This window comes from Alligator sinensis, unplaced genomic scaffold (genome assembly GCF_000455745.1).
Source record: "Alligator sinensis unplaced genomic scaffold, ASM45574v1 scaffold386_1, whole genome shotgun sequence".
Taxonomy (NCBI): Eukaryota; Metazoa; Chordata; order Crocodylia; family Alligatoridae; genus Alligator; species Alligator sinensis.
The window spans coordinates 2,615,973-2,638,052 of NW_005841996.1; the positions used below are offsets into that span (position 1 = coordinate 2,615,973).

At 43.6% G+C, this 22,080-nt stretch overlaps 1 protein-coding gene across 1 annotated transcript in view; it reads left to right on the forward strand.

Annotated features, from left to right (window-relative positions):
• The first annotated feature begins 61 nt into the window (after window positions 1-61).
• Window positions 62-22,080, forward strand: part of ANKS6 (ankyrin repeat and sterile alpha motif domain containing 6) — a 69,756-nt gene continuing 47,737 nt past the window's right edge. Inside the window, exons 1-6 of the mRNA XM_025201497.1 lie at window positions 62-188; window positions 1,763-2,262; window positions 9,647-9,691; window positions 14,767-14,971; window positions 16,533-16,639; window positions 19,257-19,405. Of these exons, the coding sequence (XP_025057282.1) occupies window positions 1,851-2,262; window positions 9,647-9,691; window positions 14,767-14,971; window positions 16,533-16,639; window positions 19,257-19,405 (918 nt within the window). The 5' untranslated portion in view covers window positions 62-188; window positions 1,763-1,850. The remainder of the gene's footprint in view (window positions 189-1,762; window positions 2,263-9,646; window positions 9,692-14,766; window positions 14,972-16,532; window positions 16,640-19,256; window positions 19,406-22,080) is intronic.

The following is a 22,080-nucleotide window of genomic DNA, read 5'->3' on the forward strand; positions in this document are numbered from 1 at the left end:
CCCTGGAGGGTCCCCGAGGTGCCACGTTGTCTTCGGCTCCTCCCCTGGCAGCTGGGTTTTCAGATCTCCACAGCTTGCCCAGCCGACTGCTGTAGCCGAACCAGCCCCGGCATCCATAGCGTCCTAGAGCAGTGCTTCCCAAACTCTGACAGATGGCGCACCACCAAGTTGAAACGATGCAACCTTAGGTATCACCAGCACGTTTTTGTCACCCAAAGTCATTATAATAAATCTGTTAACGTGCACCACTGACGGGTTGTTTGCCTACCAGTGGTGGTACCTATACCTCAGATTGGGAACCGCTGTCATAGAGGGTTGGGGTTGGGAGGGACCTTGGGAGGCCAGGTAGTCCAAAGCAGGACTGTCCCCAGCTAGCAGCCAAGGCTTTGTCTAGCTGGGTCTTGAAAACCTCCAAGGATGGAGCTTCCACCACCTCTCTGGGCAACCTGGTCCAGTGCTTCACCACCCTCCTAGTGGGGAAGTTCTTCCTAATATCCAACCTAAACTTCCCTTGCTGCAACTTGACACCGTTGCTCCTTGTTCTGCCATCTGCCACCACTGAGAACAGTTTAGCTCCAGCCTCTTTTGAACCCCACTTCAGGTAGTTGAAGGCTGCTGTTAAATCCCTCCTCAGTCTTCTCTTGTCCAGACTAAATAACCCCCGTTCCCTCAGCCTCTCCTCAGAAGTCATGTGCCCCAGCCCCCTGACCATTTTTGTTGCCCTCTGCTGGACTCTCTCCAACTTGTCCACATCCTTTTTGTAGAGGGGGCCCCCAAAACTGGACACAGTACTCCAGATGTGGCCTCCAGTGCAGAAGAGAAGGGAATAATTACTTCCCTCAATCTCCTGGCATTGCTCCTACTAATGCAGCCCAGTATGTCATTAGCCTTCTTGGCAACAAGGGCACTACCATCAACCCTGACACGACACAGACCTAACACTAACCTGCCACAGGTAAAGCGGGGAACCACGGCAGCCAATGTCCTGCTTGTATAACATACTGTCAATAGCATATGCTCAGGATTGCAGGCATTCTTCCTAATCCCAAGCGGAACTGGTGAATCATTGCTTTTTGAGTTTTTAAGTGAAAAACAGTTCTTCTGCAGGCTTCCCTCCCTGTGATTATAAAATATGCCTGAAAGTTTATTTTGATTTGCTTTCGTTAAGAAATCTGGACCGTGCAGTGCACAGAATCAGTGGAAATATCCTTCCTGATTTCTGTGGACATTGCCTAATTTTTCTAAAAGACTTACTGAACAAAATGGATTTTAAAAATAGTTTATATTATTAGTATTGGTTTACATATTTAGTTTACATGATTCAAAAACCACATGTGAATTTCATTTATTACATTTTATAGGGTTTTTATATAGCACTTATCGTCTCTCTTACGAATAGATGTATGCTTGTCTTCATGTATGTACTTTCCTTGGAGGTCTTACATTAAGTGTCTGTGTGTTTGTGAGACTGGAGCTGAAGGGTTTCCAGGCATAACTGAGCACTTGATTGAGGGGGAATGATTTGCCTGCTTGATTTTTGTAATAGTTAAATACCCTCTTGAATTTGCATATTTATACCTTTGTAGGGTCTTTCCTGTTGTCAAAAAATTGGGGTGCGGACAGGAAGTGATGGTCTTGGGTCCAAATGGTATACTTTCTGTGGGTATGGCTATGGTATGACATTGTGGCATAAGAGGAAGACTGCTGCTATTTATAGAAAGCATTTGTTAGAATAGAGCTAAATATCCCTCTTCTTTTCAAGGTTTGGACATCTAACTGTGGCCCACATTTTGTTGGAGAATGGTGCTGATCTCAATGCACAGAATAAGCTGGGAGCCAGCATTCTTACAATGGCTTCTAGAGGCGGTCATGTCAGCATGGTGAAATTGTTACTGGAATCTGGAGCTTTTGTTGATAGTTATGACCATTTTAATACCAGCTTGGTTAACACCAACAAAGAGGAGCTACCGGATATAACACCGCTAATGGCAGCTGCCCAACATGGACATGAGGCAGTGGTGCATCTTCTGTTAGACTGGGGAGCTGATTGTAATTACACTGTGAAGACCATGGGTTGGAGTCCTCTAATGCTGGCAGCTATGAGTGGAAAGGTGAGCTTAGCACAACAGCTCATGGAAAAAGGAGCCAATCCTGACCATCTAAATGTATTGCATAAAACACCTTTTGAAATCTCTGTTGACTTCAAGCATAAAGACATGAAAGATTATCTGGAATCGCTAACAACAGTTAGACCCCAGACAGGTATGGACTACCATCCTTTTGCTTTACTTTCTGAAATATTTGGATTATACATTTTCAAAATATAAGAACCAAAAAAGGTGGCTTTTGATGTGTGATAATCATGTTGGGGCATAGAACTAGATTCCCTCCAATCTAGGTTTTCTTGGAGCAGATTTACTGAACAAATGTGTCCTCTGCCCACGTTGCATTTCCCACAGAAAACACAGATATATGTGTCTCTAGTGGGTTATGGAATAGAGAAAATCCCACACAATTTACTGATTCGTTTTGATGCACTGGCTGGGGGAGTTGTTAGCTGATTGCACGATTTCACAATGATTACACACTTAATTCATACAACATAATTTTATTTTATAACTCTTTGGTATGCATATAACACTGCTTAGCTTTAAGAAACACCACAAACATTAAAAACACAATAATTACATATATCAGAAACAATGCTCCAAATGCACTTCCTTCCCAAACAATGCTATAAGAATTAGTATTACAAAAACAACTACAATTACAACTAAAAGTTAAATTTGAATCAATACTATTATTTTTCATAATATACTTACAATCCTAGAATTCCGAGAAGCCAAATACCAAAATATGGTTTCATTCCTCAGTAGTACGATTTAATGGGTTGGCCTCAGTAGTACGGTTCAATGGGCTCGCCTCAGCAATACGATTCAATGGTCTGGCCTCAGCAATACGATTCAATGGGCTGGCCTCAGCAGTGATAGGACTAAGTCCCCTTCCTTCAGTCCCTTTCGGGCGCTCTGCAGCTTCAGCGTGAACTAAGAAAGTTGTGTTCACGGAGACTACTCAACCTATCATTATCCCCAAATTTGGGCTCGGATCTTACTCAACAGATTCTTTTGCCTTTGTTGAGCATTTTAAATTACTTTTGGGGAGACTTCCATATCACTGCAAATGCCCTTTTCTTACCTATTTGGTTAAAAGGCCCTAGGCTTTGATCTCTCGGAATTCAGGATATTTGCTCTCTTTGTAAAAGACTTCTAAAGATAAAATTTAAATTAAGCGAAGTCAGGACATTTTGCACGTAGTCCCAAAACAATGAACTAGATAAGGAGATAAATCCTATCTTCTTCCTGAAACTGGCTAATGGGCAACCTTTACAAACATTCAAACTATTTCATTCAATATGACACATTTCCCACAGAAAACACAGATGTATGTGACTTTGATTTGTGGCAATAGAAGTGTTAAAATGACTTAAAAAATTAAAGTGCCTAAAGTACGGTCTTTGGTGTATTCTTTCAGGAGGAAAATAAAATAACATACTCAAACAGGTACCAGGATAAGGATGTTGAAAATTTGGAGTGGTTTAAAAAAAGAGCTAAAAGTGATTTGAGGTTGGGAAACTGCCTTACAGAGCGAGACTAAAGGAGTTCAGCCTACATAACTCAGTAAAGAGAAGGAGAAGAGCTGAGCGTCCATACCTGGAGGACTCTGGGTCCTGGCAACTGTGGGGCACTGCCTGGCCCCAGAGTCCTACAGCTGCCGAGCACTGCCAGGGCTGAGTCCCCTCTGCTGTGGGACTCCCAGCCTTGACTGTGCATGGTGTACCCCTGGGGCTGAGCGCCTGATCAGCTGACGGAGTTCCCAGTTGCAGAGGAAAATTAAAGCTGTATAGCAACCAGCTATAAAGCTAGTACACATTTTTGAGGTCTAACTTTATAGCTGGTTGGAGCTTTTTATGGCCTGGTAAGTACTTTGCACATGCAGCTGGTCTCAGTTAATTGTGCAATAACTGTAATGTATAGAAGGGGCTTCATGCTGATCTGATACAGACAAAGGCATGATATAAAGTTGTAGTTAGGAAATTTATAATGGAGCAAGGCATGGAATGGATTTTTTTCTTTATTTAACTATAAATATAACTTAATGACTGGACCAGCTTACCAAAGAGTAATTTCTTCACTAGAAATTTTGAATTCAGTATTGAATATCTGTATGTTCATCTACATGTAGTTTGTTTGTAGTTGTTTGTTCAGTTCAGGGACTTATAAAATTGCATGGTCTGCGATATGCAGAAGATTATACTCAATGGTCCTAATAGTCTCCTGGCCTTAAAATCTACATGTATGTGAAGACTTAAAAGGTATCTGGCATTGGATACTTATACTAAGAGTTCTGCAAGCTAATGAGGCCTGTCCACCTTTGGAGCCGCCAGGGCTTCATACCTTGGAGGTCTCGCCATGGGGCTGCATGCCATGGGACTGTGGAAGCTTCTCAGGACTCCTGTCACATGAGCAATGTTTTATCCCCACTACCACTGGTGCCTGAGCCCTCTGCTACCACCACTGCATGGGTAGTTTCTCCTTGCCATTGCTGCCATGTGTACCTCTTGCTGGCTCTGTCATATGGGCAGCAAGCTCACTGGGTCTCCCACTATGCTATGCTGTGTCAGAGACACCAGCTGCCACTGTCACAGCAGTTGAAGCAATGGAGGCAGCAGCAGCTTAGTGGGAGCCCCAGAGGGCATGTATGTTATCTCCTTGCTAGCCAGATCTGGCCTGCGGACTAGCACTTGGACAACCCTGAGGTAATATGAGGAGGGAAGGTGGGGAATGGGGGGAGACGAACAGGACAGCTCATCATCCTTTCTAGTTTTCTCCTTTTTCTTAAATATTCCATGTTGGGAGAAAGGAGAGTGTACAGCAACTAACTTCAGAACTTTATAACTCTAGGGTTTAAATGTCAATTGCTGTATGAACTTACCCCCTGCCCCTCACATGTACACCTGTGCACACCGTTAATGAACAAAATATGAATTATGTTGCAAACCCAGGTAGATAAAACTTAGAAAATACCAGTTTTATGGTTATCTTAATTTTTTTTTAGATACTTTGAGCACTTATCCTGTGCTCTGAAAGAGGAAAGAGTCTTTTGTAAAAGATAGTATGGAATTGTGAAAAAAAGACTCTCATAACTCACTACACAGTGGGGGGAAGAATTAAGTTTGCACATAAACCTGATATGACTTTTGAGTCTTGGCAATCTAAACTGTGTGCGCTAAAACTGTGTTTTAAAATTTTTGCATGCAATTGCCTTTGTTTTTTATTTACAGTAGGGTTGGAAATATATCACAGTGCAACTCGAAGGCTGGCTGTGGAATGTACAGTAATTTGTTGTCTGGTTTATTTTTTTTTTAGTTTTCATTTAATACTTGTATTACTTTCCAATTATTTTCATAGCCTAAATTAGTCACAATAGAAATCCTCTAACTAAAGACTACGAAGTCCTCTAATGGTGCAGTAGTTAGTCTATAAAGTGACACTTTGCCTTGTCTGTTGTATGATACTTAAGGTTTGCACTCTCTAAAATGTTTTGCTCTCCAGCATATATGGACATTTCTCTGTTTCTGAGATGCATAATCCCACATCAACCATGAAGGAGTTAACTGATGCTTTATGTGGAATTAGTAAACATCTGGGATGTCCTATTAACTTTTCCTCCTCTCTCCTCCCCCATACACTTGGAAAAGGCATGATAAATAGGGAGGAATTTGGAACAAGTTGTACAAAGCAGGCAATGAGGAAGTCCTGGGGACGAAAGATGGTTTTGTGGAGTTAGGGACAAGGGGACCTGAAAACCTCTAGAGGAGGATTAGCCCCCTTGTCAGATGTTGTTTGCCAGTTGTTGATGCTGTTTTCAAGTTGCTAAAGACACTGTTAACCCCAGACAAGGTAGGACTCTAGGGCTAAGTATAGACAGTCAAAAAGGCCCAGGCGGAATCAGTTCAGTCTTTGCATGTTAGTCTAAAATGCACAGATTAAACTGAAACAGAAGTGAACAGGCATTTACCTTTGATTCAGGGAATGCAGTACATGCCTGCAGTGGCTCAGGCCAGAAGCCAGGGGGCACTAGAGCATGGCTCCCTGGCCATGTGTTCATTTCCTCTTCCTGCTGCTCATGAAGTCTCTGGGATTTGCAGTCCAGAATTACAGCAGCAGGACTCTGCAGGGTTGCTCATCACTTCCTGTTCCTGCTTCCTGGTGCCTCTGGGAGTTGTAGTCCACAGTTGCAGCCAGCAGTAAGTTTGAGTGGGAGAAGGGGCATTTAACCCTCCTCCCTGGCCCCAGACCCCAGTTGGGCTTGCCCCCTCCCCCCACCTTCTTGTCAGTCAGCCCTCACTGCTTCAGCTAGGGAGCAGAGGGGCAGGGCCCTGCTTTCTGGAACAGACAGCACAGGCCATCCTAGGGTTGGAAAGCATGCTGGGGGACTGTGATTTAACTTGAACCAGGAAGGAGTCTGGGACATAAGTTTCATAAACCGGTTTGACCCAAATTAGTTAAGTCTGATACTACTTTCAGCCAGGGGTATCTTAAACTAGTTTCAGCCATTTTGAAACTGATTTATGTGCACTGAGCTCTATTACAGGTTTAAACCAATTTCTGATCACTTAATCTGGTTTATGTGTAACTTCTGTCCCTAGCGTAGAGGACCTAGCTACATGGCTAATCCTTCATACATGTGATGGGTCAGCAAGACCATGAGGATATACTCTGGGGCTAGAAGACAGCACTGCCAAAGGGGGTGCACTGTTATCTGCAGATCTTGTGAGAGGTGCCCAGTGAGATTTTTCTGAAGCCACCTCCACAAGGGGCTTGCCTGCATTATTGGATACCTAAATTCCTTTAAACATTTGTCTCTGGATGAATAGAAATTCATTACTCCAGTATTTTGTCTTTAGTTTGCCTAAGGACCTGTTAAACTGATTGTTAGTGTTCTGGTTCCTGGAAAGATGCAGCCAGCCTCTTGCATATTGCCAAAAACAAGACCTGTGATTTGGGACAGTGCCATGGATCTCTTCTCTTGTATTGTGGTTACTCAGAATAATGTTAAGTTGTAATCCTGTGCTTTCATATGTTATGTCTGCAGTGCAGCACAGAGACTCCTGAGCTAGCTCAGGTACCACAAGCAGCCTAGTCCTTGGAGCACAGCACAATCTGAGCTAATTTGGTTCTTGGCAGTATAAATTAGCCCACCCTGAGTTTTGCGCTTCTGTAGCTAAACTACTTGCTGAGCTAGTTTGCTTAAAGCTAATTTAGGATTCTCTGTTATATTGGCTTTTAGACATGCCCACAACCCCTGTATTGCTAGATCATCTTTCATTTAGGACTTGCTGCATTTGGTACCATTTCAATTTTTCAAACTTCCTTTGCAGTCTAGGTCATAAGGGTAGAAATTTAACATTATTCTCTGCTTTGGAGAGCAGGCTTTAACTTAATCTTTGTTCTATGTGCTCTGACACAAAGGGGTATTTTTTGCATAGTGGCAGAGAGGAAAAGTCAAATAATTTCTGTGCCTCCTAAGATGTGGATCTGCTAATACATATAAGTTGGCTGAAGCATTGTTGGAGATAGGAGAAATCATACCTCAGATGACAGTGTGGTTCTAGTACTCTTCCTTGGGCTATTTAATTCAAAAGCACCCAAAACCTTTGTAAACCTGCCCCTCCATGTCTTGTCTCTGCTCTTGTCTCCAAGTCCCTTGCCATTCTACCGATTCTCAGTCAGGGTACGGCGGTACCCTGCAGTGCCTTGAGATCCTCTCAGGGGTGCTTCAAGGTGCCAACAATATTAGTGCTGTTAGGTGTCAAACATGTTTCACAAGATAAACCTAGAGGCTGGATCTAGACGTGCAGGTACACATGGTTTGTGGCACTGCAAACCTCTTTGCAGCGCCACCAACTGCACAAGTTGCACGTTAATTAGTGAGTGGTGCTGCTGATTTGCAGTGCCAAGGCAAAATTTGCTACCAGGATTTCCCAGTAGCAAGAAAAAAATCCCCCCAAAAGTGCAGCTCAACCCATGCCAAAGTGGTGAGTGTGGGACAAATGCAGAGATGAGGGAGCAGGCAGTGCCCCAGGTCCCTCTCCTCCCCCCCCCGCTTGTTTGGACCTGGCCAGAGATTTCAAATAGGAATCTATACTGTTAAGAGCATTTTGACCTGTTGTGGTCTTTCTGAGTTCTTTGCAACAGAAAAGTTGTTCTGTTATTTTTCTGTACTCAAAAAATGAGTGAAAACTAAGAGCTGGCATTTTCCAAGGAGTGCTTCCAGTCTAGTGAAGGGTCCCTTGAATCGAATCAGGTTGAGACCCATTTTTCCAGCTCAACTTTCAATTTTCCCCATTTGGCTCCTGCTCTTGTAGCTGTCCCTCCATGAGGCCACTGACTTGACAGATAGAGGTAACTTCCCTTCCCAGTCCTTTTCTGGTCTTCAGTCTCTTGTATTTGGACCCTCACTCAAAAGGAAGCCTAATTACAATTTTCTATAGGGCATATGGCTAGAAGCCAACATAACCTACTGTTGCAGCTCCCAGTTTTCAAGGGTTTCTTTAATTTTTTTCCTTTGGTTTCTCAGCATGTGTCGCTATGCTTTATTTTGGATAAAGGTTAACTATGGACAGAAACAAATCTGTATAAACATGGCAGCTTCCGACATCAGTAGCTTTCATTTCAAACACGTCATTTCAGCTGCCTTTTCCTTCATAGGTTATGTAGCATCAGTGATGCTTTGGAAGAGGGAACAAGATTTATTTTTTCTGGCTTGGGTGCACGGTGTAGAGTAGAGCATTATATCTTTTCCTTATTTATGTATAGAAATTGTTGCCAATATATTGCCAATATATTTCAAAAGCAGATAATAAGATGAGCTCTTTGCCCCAAAGAAATATTGAAATAGTTTCTGTTGCAGATTCTTTTATTATTTATGAGAATGAGGATCTCAGTGCTGAAAAAACCCCCAGTGTAATGATCAAATTGCCAACTATATTATTAGAAAAATCTTTTTTTTAATGTGGACTGACCAAAGTGCTTTGGAAATCCATGAGACTTAAAAAGAAGCCAACCAGCTGCTTGCTGCAGCTTTTATTTCAAAGGATGATGCTTCTTGCGTTAGCTGGAGCTCCCTCACCTGTCCTGTGCAGCTGATAGAAGTGGCATCCTTTGAAATACAAGCCACAACAGATACCGGAGCATCTCTGTGGTCCAGTGTACTTCAGAGGTCCTGGCTTGCTGTGGCTATATATACCCTGGCTAGTTCACAAACCTTATCTTTCAGGGGTGAGTGGGTGGGGTGGTGGTGTAGGAATAAGGAACCAAACCCTGCCATGCGTCCAGAGTATACTGTACTGATGATCTTATGATGACCTGACCCCAGCCCTGTATTGAGAAGCATTTAGGTTCCCCTAAGGTATATATAAGGATTTCTGTGCTTTCTCCATTACCCATAAAATAGAAGTCCAAACTTTCATTTTAGAATAGATCATTTTTGTAGAATATATTTTATAGTTTTTGCTACAGAAATTGCATTACACATTTTTACTTTCATGACTGAAATTTTAATGTAAATGTTTATATTTTCTCAGATAAAGAAAAGAAACAACCTGATGTTTTTCATGCTTTGAAAATGGGTAAGTTTAAATAAAAAAAGCAATTTTCTACCACATCTGTTTCTTGGAACTGTAGGGCATGCTTGTTTGATATCCTGGGATATTGAGTAAGTGGTCTGCTTTCTAGTCCATTCATTAGGTGCCTAAGTGTGATCCTATTACAGGGGTGGACAAAATATAGCCTGTGGCAGGTGCAGGGGGTAGCCTGGGCCATGGCATGTGTGGCCAGTCCCCCCAACCTCCAGGCAGCATGGCCAGGTACAGGTGGTGTGGCGGCCAGACTCGGCTTCCCAGCAGCCCCCACAGCACCGGCTCACTCTGCCGGGCTGCTGTTGCCACTGTCTCCACTGCTGGACCTGGCTCTACTGCCCGGGCACCCTGGCCTACCCACCCTGCACCCACTACCAGATGGAGTGGGCAGGCAGAGTCTCCATGGAGACCAGCCCAGGACCCCCATAGGCAAGGTGTGCTCGGCCAGGCAGATGGTATGGGGCCGTGAGCGGGTGGGGAGTGGTGTCCAGGAGCAGGATGGATGGCCAGGGCTGGGGTTGGGATCACGGCATGGTAACAGCCTGGGCTGGGGCAGAGCTGCAATCTGCTCCCTCCACGTCTCTGCAGTGGGTGCCAATTCCATAGGCAAAAGTGTGCAGGGAGTGGATTGCAGCTCTGCTCTGAGCCATGGCCCTGTGCTGTCACTGCTCCATGATCCTGGCCCCACCCGCCCATTCTGCTCTCAGACACCGCCTCCCTGCCTGCCCACCCATCCACCTGGTTGAGCGACCCCTGCCTGTGGGGGTCCCAGGTAGGTCTCCAGTGGAGACCCACTTGTGTGCCTGCCTGCTCTGTCCAGCACCCCCAGCAGTGGGTGTGGGGTGGATGGAGCCAGGGCCAGATAAGATCAGTTGTCCCCCTCCCATCCACAACAGCTCACAAAATCCTTAAGTGGCCCTTCTGAAAAATAGTAAATGCAGAAGGTGCATGGGTTTTTTCCTTGCTGCATTTTGTGAGTCTTAAGGCTAAGATGGCTTATTACAAAAGTAGGTGTGTTAATGTTTTTTTTTTTCCTGAGATTTGAGCAGCATGGAATAGGATCACACTTAAATGCCTAATAAGTAGAATAAGATCCATCTCAATATATATTGCATTCATATGCTACTTTGATCTTTTTGTACTGTTTTTAGCTTGGAAATAGAAACTTTTTTGTATTTAGATAGTTTGCATGTAGTTTTCCTCCCATTCTGGTATAAGAGAATCTTTGTGCCATAAACCTTTTTAAAACCTTCCTTCCAAAGTGTCCTCTTTTAGAAAAGCCAGTTATTTCAAATACTACCTTTATATATTTATTTCTAGTAAGCACTAAGCATCAAAGCAAAAATGGTAATTGGTGTCAAAATGCAGTGGCTACCTGTCCAGGTGAGCATTGCAATCAGTGTTCAAAGTAATTTTAGGATCAGAGATCTGCTTGTCCCTGCTCTTATGAAGAATCCTTATTTTAACTGAGTATCTATGGAGGCTGCCAATAAATCTTGTTGCATCAACATTTGAGTAGCTGTCCGGCTGGCTGGCAAGCTTCATTCCTGAGCTTCTACTGCCACACTGACATAGGTCCCCTCTTGAAACCTGTTTTACCAGTCTTGCTCATCCTGCTACACTGGGGAAGTCCTGTGGTCCCAGTTCTGTCTGTTCTGGGCCTGCAGGTATCTTTGGCTCCTACTTCGGTGCTACTGATTTCCCTGGTCAGGAAGCCTCGATTTTCATCATTGTTTTCTACGAAAAGTTCTTGTTTTTTGATATCCTCTATTCATTTAAGTTCTTGAAAAAGCACTTTTAGAAAAAGGTAAGAGCTTGACCGTGTGTATACAAACTTACAGAGAGACAGTAGAGCTGATGGGTAGATAATCGGTTCTGTTATCTCTCATCTCAATATACTGCTGTTAACAAGGATGGTATCTCCGGAGACAGAAATCCACAATTTAAGAACTGAAACTAAGTGTCATAGAGATGCTTAATGGGATCTTCTAGACTGAGCAATGAGTCCCATTTGGTGGAGTGGTTTTCTTTAGTCTTTACTAATCTATAGAGGATCCTCTGAGGACCCCATAAGATTGGGCCCCTAATATAGTCCATGGCCTATTGTGACCTATTTAGAAAACTTTTCTAAAAAGGTTAAATGAATATATGGTCTCAAATAGTATATAATTAGAAGTTATAATCCATATTCCATGATGATAGTTTAGAGCTTTAACACATCTTAATTTAAAACTATCTTTATATATGTTTATTTTTTTAAATAATCCTATTTTTTTTAAATCATTGATTTTTTTTTTTTTTTTTTTTTTTTCCACCTGTCTACCAGTAAACATGTCAGGAGCCGTTCTTTCAGAGTCCCCTGTGAGAGCATCTCTATTATCCTTTAGGTTACTTTAGTGTTTCCCCCATTATGGTTCTCAATACATTGAAAGTAGAGAATTTTGCCACACCTATTTTGTTCTCTTTCTTAGAGCATTCTCAGATTGAAAAAGCAGTGTGTCCTCCTTCACAGCCTCGCATTGTTTTCTCTAGGCTGACAGGGATCATTGAGTAGTAGAGGACGATGATAGGCATGCTGGTCTCCTTATTCATATTGACAATATTGAATTATCAGCTGACTCAGATGACAACACTGATGTATCTTCTGTATCTCTGCCAAATGCCAGCAGTTACATGGTTGGTTATCAAGATGGCTCAGACCCTGTATTTCTGAACTTGATCCGTATAGGAAAAGACTTATGTATTACGTCATATTCTGTTCTTTTTGATCCAAGATTGAGACCCTGTCAGTGAACAGAGGTCTTGCTGAGCCTGCCAAAGCCAGTTAAAGGTTCCTGCTTTTACTCTGCTCATCTGTTAAGAAAATTGTTGGGTTATACCAGTAGCACAATCTTGAGTGTGGTGTCTTCTATCCATCCTCCAACACTCTGACTTTTTGTCCTCCTGTCTTGTTGTTGGAGGAGCCAATGCGCAGATAAAGTCTAGTCCTCAACAGAATTCCATATACTCCCCATTAGTTCTGCTCTGTATCACCGTTGGCTCTTGACTTTGTCCCTTGGAGAGCTGAAAACTTCTATAGATCTCTAGGGCTGTGGTGTATCACTCCCCAGTGCAGACAGTCAGCCTCAGGATCGACTCGTACCATTCATGGAAACAATTTGTATCAGGAAGTAAGACATAGAGGAGGCATCTGTCTGACTGGGAAGATGAGCAGATGTCTTATCAAAAAAAATTACTGAACACAGTAGGTTGACCACCCAAAGAAAACCAGGATGAATATGTTACAGGATTTCTGCCTCACCTTGATCAATTAAAGATCATCAGTTAAATGTTTTATCATTCATGTAGTGAATTGTCTGACTTGGTCTCCATCAGAATGTAGGTGGGCTTTTTCCACATGCTGTCTAGGTCAAACTGAAGTCACCCAGATGAGCTTGGGTTTGTCTGTTTTCCCAGAAACTTGTGGAATTAGGGGTTAGGAAAAAATGAGAACAGTACTTTGCTCCAGTCCAGTAGAAGGCTTCCAGTTGTGAGACAGAGAAAACATTGGGAAGTTGGTGCTGCAGTCTGTCTTTCAGAAAACAAATTGGGAGGTGATGTAGCCACACTTTTCACTTCCAGTTTCAAGTGCATAGGCAGGCAAAGTTCTTTGAGTAGATGGTGATATCTTTTATTAACTGGAAAAAAGTTCTTAGCAAACTTTTGAGCACAGTCACCCTTCTTCAGGCACAGGGAGTGTCTGCTGGTCTGAGCTATCAAATCTAGTCAAAGGGCCTCACCTGCCTATGTCCTTAGACTAACATGGCTACAACTAAAAACCCAGTTTCAAGTGCAGGGGATTGTTTTTATACAATCATTTTTTAGTTAATTAACTGAACCTATAAGACTAGAGAGACATCCACATGGGGTATCCTGCAAATCTGCAGACTTTGACACCAGCGGTTTTGGGATAGTAGTTTTTATGGCTACTTCTAAATTCAGCTCACCATCTTAGGCCGCATCCAGATGAGTGTGTCCGTGTGGTATGTGGTGCCACACACTGCACATTTAGGTATTCCCCATGGTGCTACCTTGCAGCACAGGGGTTTTTTTTTAACCTCAGTAGATCTAGGGTCAAAAAAACCTATGTGGCGGTAGTGCATACTGCCCAAAACCGGAGCCTGGCTGGCCAGAACCACGCTCCAGCTGCTGGCCAGGCTTCTAGCTGCAGTAGCACCATGGCTGTAGCTTCCTCAGCCCCCAGGACCCCAAGTAAGGCTCCTGGGGACAGCACAGTTGCTGGGCCCAGACTCCCCTACCCCACCCAGGGTAACTTGCCATGCACCAGAGTGCACATAGCACAGACGTTCCCCAGGGACAAGTAGCAGCTACTTGCCCTTGGGGAACCAAATGTCCGCACTTGTCTGGACACAGCCTCAGGGTCTGTACTGCTTGCCAGTCTTACCCAGAAATGGGTAGAGGGCATTTGAAGAAGAAAGAGCTAATGCCTATAACTAGAATTCTTCACTTCATGAGTATCAAATTCAGTCATGAAAGTGAAACAGGGATTTTTAGTCCTGCTTTAATTGCTTATCTCAATGCACATAAATTTTATGCTCACTGCCCACATCTTCATAATTAATATGCTGCAATTTGTTATCATTACTGCTCTGTGCACTTGCTCCAGGGAGTTATAATTGCAATTATGTAACAGCACCAATGTGTGTAAGGAAGTAAAAGATGGAGGGAGCAGTTTATGAATGGATACACTCCACAAGCCAGGATAGATATGCTGATCGGTGGAAGGAACACATAATTACAAATTCTTAGGTGTAATTAAATGTGGAGCGCATTTCTCTAAGTGCTGATGCAGCTATAAATTACAGGATATTGCCCTGTCAGTTAATTTTCCTGATAAAATACAGTGTTTTTAAAAAGGTGCTACATACACTGCTTCTTTATTTCATTTTTTTTAATGACTGTTTTGTGTTTTGCATCATTAGCAGATAAACATGCATATTAATTCAGGAGTTGGGCAAATATCTATTTTTGATGTATAACATTATGTTTTGTGGCAACCTTGACAGGAAATTTTCAGTTGGTAAGAGAGATTGCTGATGAAGACCCAAACCAAGTCAATATTACTAATAGCGATGGTGCATCTCCGCTGATGATTGCTGCTGTAACTGGACAGTTGGCCCTTGTACAGCTTCTTGTTGAGAGAAATGCTGATATTGACAGGCAGGATAATGTTCATGGCTGGACAGCACTTATGCAAGCCACATACCATGGGTGAGTGATTTAATTTTCTTTGTCTCCAGAAAGGTTTTATTCCTCTTCTTAGTTATGGATACAAAACTAATCCTTTAGATCAAGGATCGGCAACCCCCGGCACATGTGCCAAGCATGGCATGTGAGGCCATTTTGCTCGGCACACCACAGCCAGTCCCGGCTCCGGGTAGACGCTGCCTGGGACGCTTCCAACATCCCAGCTGCCTGCTGGGAGCAGCTACCCAGAGCCGGGGCCAACTGCAGCCAGGAGGCTGCAAACAGCTGTGCCGGGCTCTGGAGCCCAGGCATCAACTCTGTAGTAGGAGCTACTGGAGGAAGCAAATTAATTTATTTTTACAAGGCGGAGGGGGAGAAGAGACCCAAATTGTTTTGTTCAGGGGTATCAAACTCACCCTGGGTTCTGGGCCAGATCCAGATGTCCCACAGGGACTCCTGGGCTAGATGTTCAGGACTAGCAGCAACTACAGTGGATCTGCATTTGGGTAGCAGCACGGAGGGGCAACATGAAGCCACACTTGGGAGGTGTTGTAAGTTTGGAGGCTTGCTGCCAATGGCCATGTCCATTGAGGTTCAGGGACCCTGAATTCTGTGGCAGGTACCATCACCCCAATTTTGGGTAGCCTATTGGACTAACAACAGGTTAGATGGGACAGTTCCATGGGCCATATGGTTGAGACCACTGGTTTAGTTGGTGGTTTTTAAACAAGAGATCAGAAGTGATTATAAATGTTGCAGAGTTAGGAATATGGTTGAAAGTTGAAGTGGTAGGGTCCAATGGCTTCCTCAGTCATGACACTTAATGTGGGAATCAACCACCACTAAATTAAATAAATACATATATGGGATCATTATTTATTTTATGCTGTTAACCTGTGACAGAGGTTATATTTATAGGCAGATGGCCCTCTGTTAAGAGGTGGCTGGTGATAGGGTGTTTTTTGTAAGATTTCTGCAGCTTTCCTTTTGGCCGAAATGACTCAAAATGTTGCCCTTTGGGCACATTCTTTGCTCACTGGGATGTATGGGAAGCCAGGAAGTTGATGAGAGTGGCTTTTGGTGATAGGTTGTGTCTGTGGTAAGCTCATTGTCCTGGAAGGCCTTTTTGGTAGTTGCAGTATTAGTTGTGAATGAGTTTGTGTTTATATACTTTAAAGCACCTAGAGTAACTGGCAGATACCTTTTTATATATTTTAGTAGAAATCTCAAGTTATTGGCTTGAGCATATAAATGATCTTTAATCAGCTTGGTTTACTGCGTACACTTTTTTATTTGCTTTGGCACCCAAGCTGCTTATAAGTAAAATAACATTTGATAGGTGTGTGAGCACTGCAGCTTGATTTAGGTTACTGACACTCAAAAGAAATTCTGGAAGCTTTACTACAGTATCTGAATAAATTGTAAATTTTGCCATCTGTGTCTTAAGTAATTAACTATTGTAACTCAGAAGAAGAGGTGTGGCATAAGGGGATAGGTATGGACTGCAAGCTGTTTTGTTTTTTCTTTTCTCTTTTTGTTGTGGTTATTCTAACATATGTGCCTCTGGACATTTCTTTCCTTAAAGAAATAAAGAAGTTGTTAAGTATTTGTTGAATCAAGGAGCTGATGTGAATTTGCGTGCAAAGAACGGATACACAGCCTTTGATCTGATAATGCTGCTGAACGACCCAGGTATGTTGTTTCATAGTGAACAAAGAAAACGCTTGCATTCTTAATCTATACATGAAGAAATAAATCTGTTCCAATCTAGAAAATACTTTTGAATTGATAGAAAATATCTTCCATAAGTCCATGACCAACTGAAATTATGTTTTGGAAAGGGTATGTTTCTTGGCTTAATTGGTCACACAGAAGTGTGTGGTTATCTTTGGGTGAACAGGTGATTTCTACTTTTGTTCCATTTATTCTTGTTGCTTGATTTTTTTTTTTCCAAACATGATATCAAATTATGATTTTTGTGATACAAATGTCATTTCAGTGGAATTGATTTGGGATGGTCTGAAGGCATTCATACAGCCTCATAAAAACATAAAATTAAAAGATATATGTATTTATGAGAACAAAAGCTTTCACTTATTATTGGCCACCAAAACGTGTGTAAAGAGACAATTTTTTGGGGATGATGTCTTTTATTGCAAAGATCAGCAATCTACAGCCTGTGGAGCCGTTGGATTCAGCCCAGGGACATGGGGCTTTGGTGGTGTTCAGCAATGGGCACTCTCCCTGTGCCACTGCGAGCATAAGTGCCAACTGTGGGTGGGTCCTAGTGGCTCCCTGACTCAAGGTTGGTCATTCAGCCTGCAGCCAGAAAAGGATGCTGTTTTATTCAAGCAATTGTATAGCTGTGAGAGATTAAACAAGGTTTTGTGTATAAAGTATGCTTCCTCAGGTTTGAGAGAAGAGGAGGGTACAATCTCAGCTAAATATTAGGTGCATCAAAGGCTTGTGTTTAACTCCGTATGTTAAATGCAAGAAGCCATTGTTTTATTTAGTATTTAACCTAGGCAGTACCCATCTCTCTCCTAGACCTGAGGAAAGGCACTTTATTCCTGAGAGCTTGTCTGTTTTCTCTCCAACTATACCATTGGTTCGTTAAAAGATATTGCCAAAAACCTTTTGTTCTCACACGTTGTTTGAATGATTATGGCTACACCAAATTTCTAGCCCTGTTACAATACAATAGAGAGACAGAAACGAGATCCATCATGTGGAAAGTATTGAACTCCTGGGTAAAGCTCCTATGTAGCTCTAAAGTTCAAGTACAAGTTATGCTTTTGGTGCCCCAGTTATTTTACCTGAGATATAGTATAGAAAAAGAACGCAATACATCAGTGGAACTTGGGTGTGTCTGTATGTGTCCTAGCAGCTAAAGTATGCTTCTACTGGTGGAACTCCTGTTTCCTAATATAATTTCATTCACCACATCCCTGGCAGGGGGAGAGGTTAAGGGCCTCTTCAGGCTTTTTTAAATCTCCCTACCCTTTTTCCTTTTCTGACTAATGCATGTTTCTTTTTTTAGTATTACTAGTAAACTGTTGAATGCTGTATGGCAGATAGTAGAGGTGTATTTCACCAATCTTTATCATGTATATTTAAATGCTGCAGTGCCCAGACAAAAATGTAGATGAGCAAACTAAAAAGCTTGCGACAAGTGGGGGTTCCCTGGTGATCTTCAGGAAGGTAGATTCCCAGATTGTTTCTCAATGGTCTCTCTTGACCCCTTTTCTCATACTTGGCATCACAACTGAAACTCTTTTTACATAGACACAACCAAAATACTTTTTTCCCCTCTGTCCTGGAGGGCAACAGTTGCAACTTCACCAGTGTAGTTGTGGTGTAAATAAGTTGCTGGTGGCTATCTGTATTTTTACCCCTGGGAGATCCACCCCCAGTTTGTATGGAGCTCTCTAACCAATGGAGCTGCATTAAAGGTAATTTAGGGAAATACAAGAGAAAAATGGAGGGAATGTGGTTTTTCCTTTGTAGCTTTCAGGGGTGGCTAAGTTCTCCTGGTTTCTTTGCAGTCAGGCTAGTAAATAGTCCAGTTCTTATTTACTTTTTGAAAGTCTTTTCTGGATTCTGCTTGAAATTGACAGTTTTACAGATTTTTTTTTTTGTTTTAACATTTCATCTCATGTTCATCCTGTTTTTCTTTCTCTTCCTTTTTTAATTCTGTTTTTATACCTCTGTTCTTTTCACTATGTCTTTTTCAGTCCCTTCATTGTCCAAACTGAGCCTCTCTCTTCTCTCTGGGATTTGTTTTCAGATTTCTTCCCTGCAGCCTGTACTTGAGGAAAGACTATTCATTCTCTCTGTTCTCTTCTTCTGTGACAGGTGAGAAAAGGGAGCTTCCTAATGTTTTTCTTAAATCCTCCAGAAGGGAAAAACAGTTTTCAACCTCATTTTAATGCACCTTAGAGTCTAAGTAGAGCTTTCTTCTGTCTGGTTAGAACTCTGAATCCGGGTCTTGTGGACAGATTTCTCCAGACCTGGTGGGGTGAATACTGTAGGATAAGTCAGTTTATCATGTAGGATTGAGATCGAAATGATTATGGTCAGTCTACCTTTCTATCTGAAAACTACAAAATGAGCATTTTATTTATACAAACTAGAAAAAGAAGGCAAAGCATGGAGTCCTTGGCACTGGGACTTTAGACCTGTATATCTCTTCTTTCATTTCCATAGGAAACCTAGGAGAACCCTTAGGAGATCAGTTATGAATACTGTATTTCAGATGAAGAGACTTTTGCAAATTAAAAAAATATATATTTTATTTTATTTTTTCCAGACACAGAACTTGTACGATTACTAGCATCAGCCTGCATGCAAGTAGACAAAGACAAGGGTAAACTGACTAATAGATCGTCCTTGCCCTGTTCCAGAAATAGGCAAACTTTAAATACTCCAGTGTTGCCAGATGACAAGGGAGGACTAAAGGTATATGAATTTCATATATTCTCTATCTCTCTGAGGAGTTAATAAATAACAATTGTACAGTTTCCTGTAATGTATGAAGTGGGCAAAGACAGCACACATAGAGGTATTTGGGGTGTAATGGAATGTAATCTATATGTTCTGGAAGACTGGCTTACATTAGCCATCTTTTAATTTTTTTTAAATTAAAATAGTCACGTAAAACCTTTTTTCTGTATTGTGGCAAAGTGGGGCTCCCCACCTAGCCACAGTGCCCCCACTTGCCTTTGGGCTTGCCCCCCACCTGACTCGCCTGCCATGCCTTGTTCTTAATGAATTAGGATGTTAAATAAGGCGGGAGGCTACCCATTTGTGCCCAGATGCCAGGTGGCGCTATCTGCGGCTCCCTACCTCCCGTACACCGCAGCCCATGCCTCGCAGATGGAATACAGATGACAATATTCTCCCAGCCTACAGCCGGAACAAGCTTAGGCCTTGCTGTCAGGCCTCAGACACACACACACTCATCCTACCCTCCTCTCACTAGGGCCTTACACACTGTACCCTCTCTTACAGGGTCTCTTTCTCATGTCGACAACTTATACTGCCTTGCTTTCTCTTGGAGTGGGCCCCTTAGGCCATAGGCTTTACCTAGTTCGTACCTTGGGTGGCAGACATACCGTCTTTCGGGCCTCTCCCGTGACCCTTCCCAGGGTAGTGGCCAGCCAATTACCTGACTGGGTCTGAGCTTGCTCTGGCCCCTTCCGGGAGCAACTCTATACATATAAACATACTGGGCTCTCGGCCCTTTGGGTTTCCACCCCCCCCCTTCACTGGGGCTCCTCATCTTTGCCCCCTCACTGGGACTCCACACAGCCCCCTCACTAGCGCTACCCCCTCACTGGGGCTCTACATCGCCTACTTCCCCACTTTGCTGGGTTTCCAAATCTCTGCCCCCTCACTGGGGCCATCCCCACACTGGGGTCCTCATCTCTGCCCCCTTCATTCGGGGATCCACACTGCCCCCGCACTGGGGCTACTCATCTCTGCCCCCTTCACCTGGGTCTCCACACCACCCCCTTCATCTGGGGCCACAGGGCTTCCCTCCCCGGTGGGCTCAGGTGGCCGCAGCCGTGCCTGGCCCCGCTAGCTCCAGTGTCACCCAACCCACTCGAAGGTGGGAGCTGGGGTTAAGGTGCCCCGACTCACCTTTCACTGGGGTGGTAACTGGCCTGGCATTTCCTGGGGGGCTCCCGTACCACTGAGAGCCTCACCAGGCCACGTACTCCCAGCAGGGTGCAGTTTTAGGTCATGCCCAGGACCAGGAGCCTCCTAACCATCCCCTACAGCTCATCCCTTACCTCCAGGATGATACATGAAGCCTTGCAGCCAGGCGATGTTGCTGCCTGGGCTGCCAGCAGCAAGCTGCCTTGTTTATATGGGCGGCCAGAGCTCTAAAATGGCCACTGCAATTAAGCACTTGCTGGCTGCTTGGCCCCAGTCTTAAAGTGGCAGGCATGAATGGTGCCCTGCCACACACCTTCCCCCTTTAAATAGTACATGGGGGATGTTTCCCCTGCTGCTCCTCCAAGCAGGCTCCCCTCAGAGCCTGTGAGAACCCTAAAGTGGTGGAGCACCCCAAAGGTGCTTCGTCACACACCTCCCCCCTTAAAATGAGATCTGGGGGAGATTCACTTGGCTGCCTTCCCTGCTGGGCTCTGCCCCAGCCTACTGCAGCCCCTACCACGTGGCGAGCACCCAAAGGTGCTCTGCCACATGTATGTTCACCTTCTCATTACCGCTACTTGAAACTTATTTTTACTTTTAATTTTTAAATGTTAGTTGAAAGTCAGCACAAGGTCTTCAATAAATATATTATGAAACTACATACCGTATTTACCTGAATCCAAGACAACATTGAATTTTAGATGACCCCCCCCCCCCCACAATAGTTAGATTCTAGACATGGAAAAATTATGAATGTGTTATAATTTGTCCATTTCTAGAATCTAATTAGTAGAAGGTTGTTTTTTAATTTGTCCGCACCACTGCTGTGGCAGGGGGTGAGGGTCCAGACCTCAGCCCCTTGATTCCCTGGCCCCCACTCCCTGCTTCTCCCTCCCCTTACCTTCTGCTTGTAGCTTTGCTCTGCTGGGGTAGTCACTATCAGTGTGATCCTGGCTTGGTCTCATCCCAGCCCTGCCAGGGAGAAGTGGCAGCAACTCCCAGTTCAGCCAGATCAGGTCTAAAGGGACCAGAGCAGAGCAGAAAGTTAGGTGGGAAGGAAGGGGGTGGTGTGGCAGGTACAGGCATGGGGCCAGGGTGTGGTGGCTAGGCTGCATGTTCCCCTCCCTCCCCTGAAATCTTCTTACACTTACACTTCCCCTCCCCACCCCCAGGTCATGTGCTTCTCCCCTGTTAAATGAGCCATTCTAGCCTGGGGCAGGCAGCAGCCAAAGTTGAGCTGCCTCCTGCTCTGGGCTGGTACTCAAATCCAAGACAGGACTTCCCCCTCCCCCCCTGTGCTGATTGGGGGAAAAAGCTTCATCTTGGATTTGAGTAAATACAGTAGTAGCTTTTACTGCTAGAGTTGTAACTAAATTTGCATTAGAATGCTGACTTTGTTTAGATTTCAAACTTATCAAATTTGCCTCCAGTTTGATAGGTTACATCTATACTCAAGACAGATTTTCTTTCCC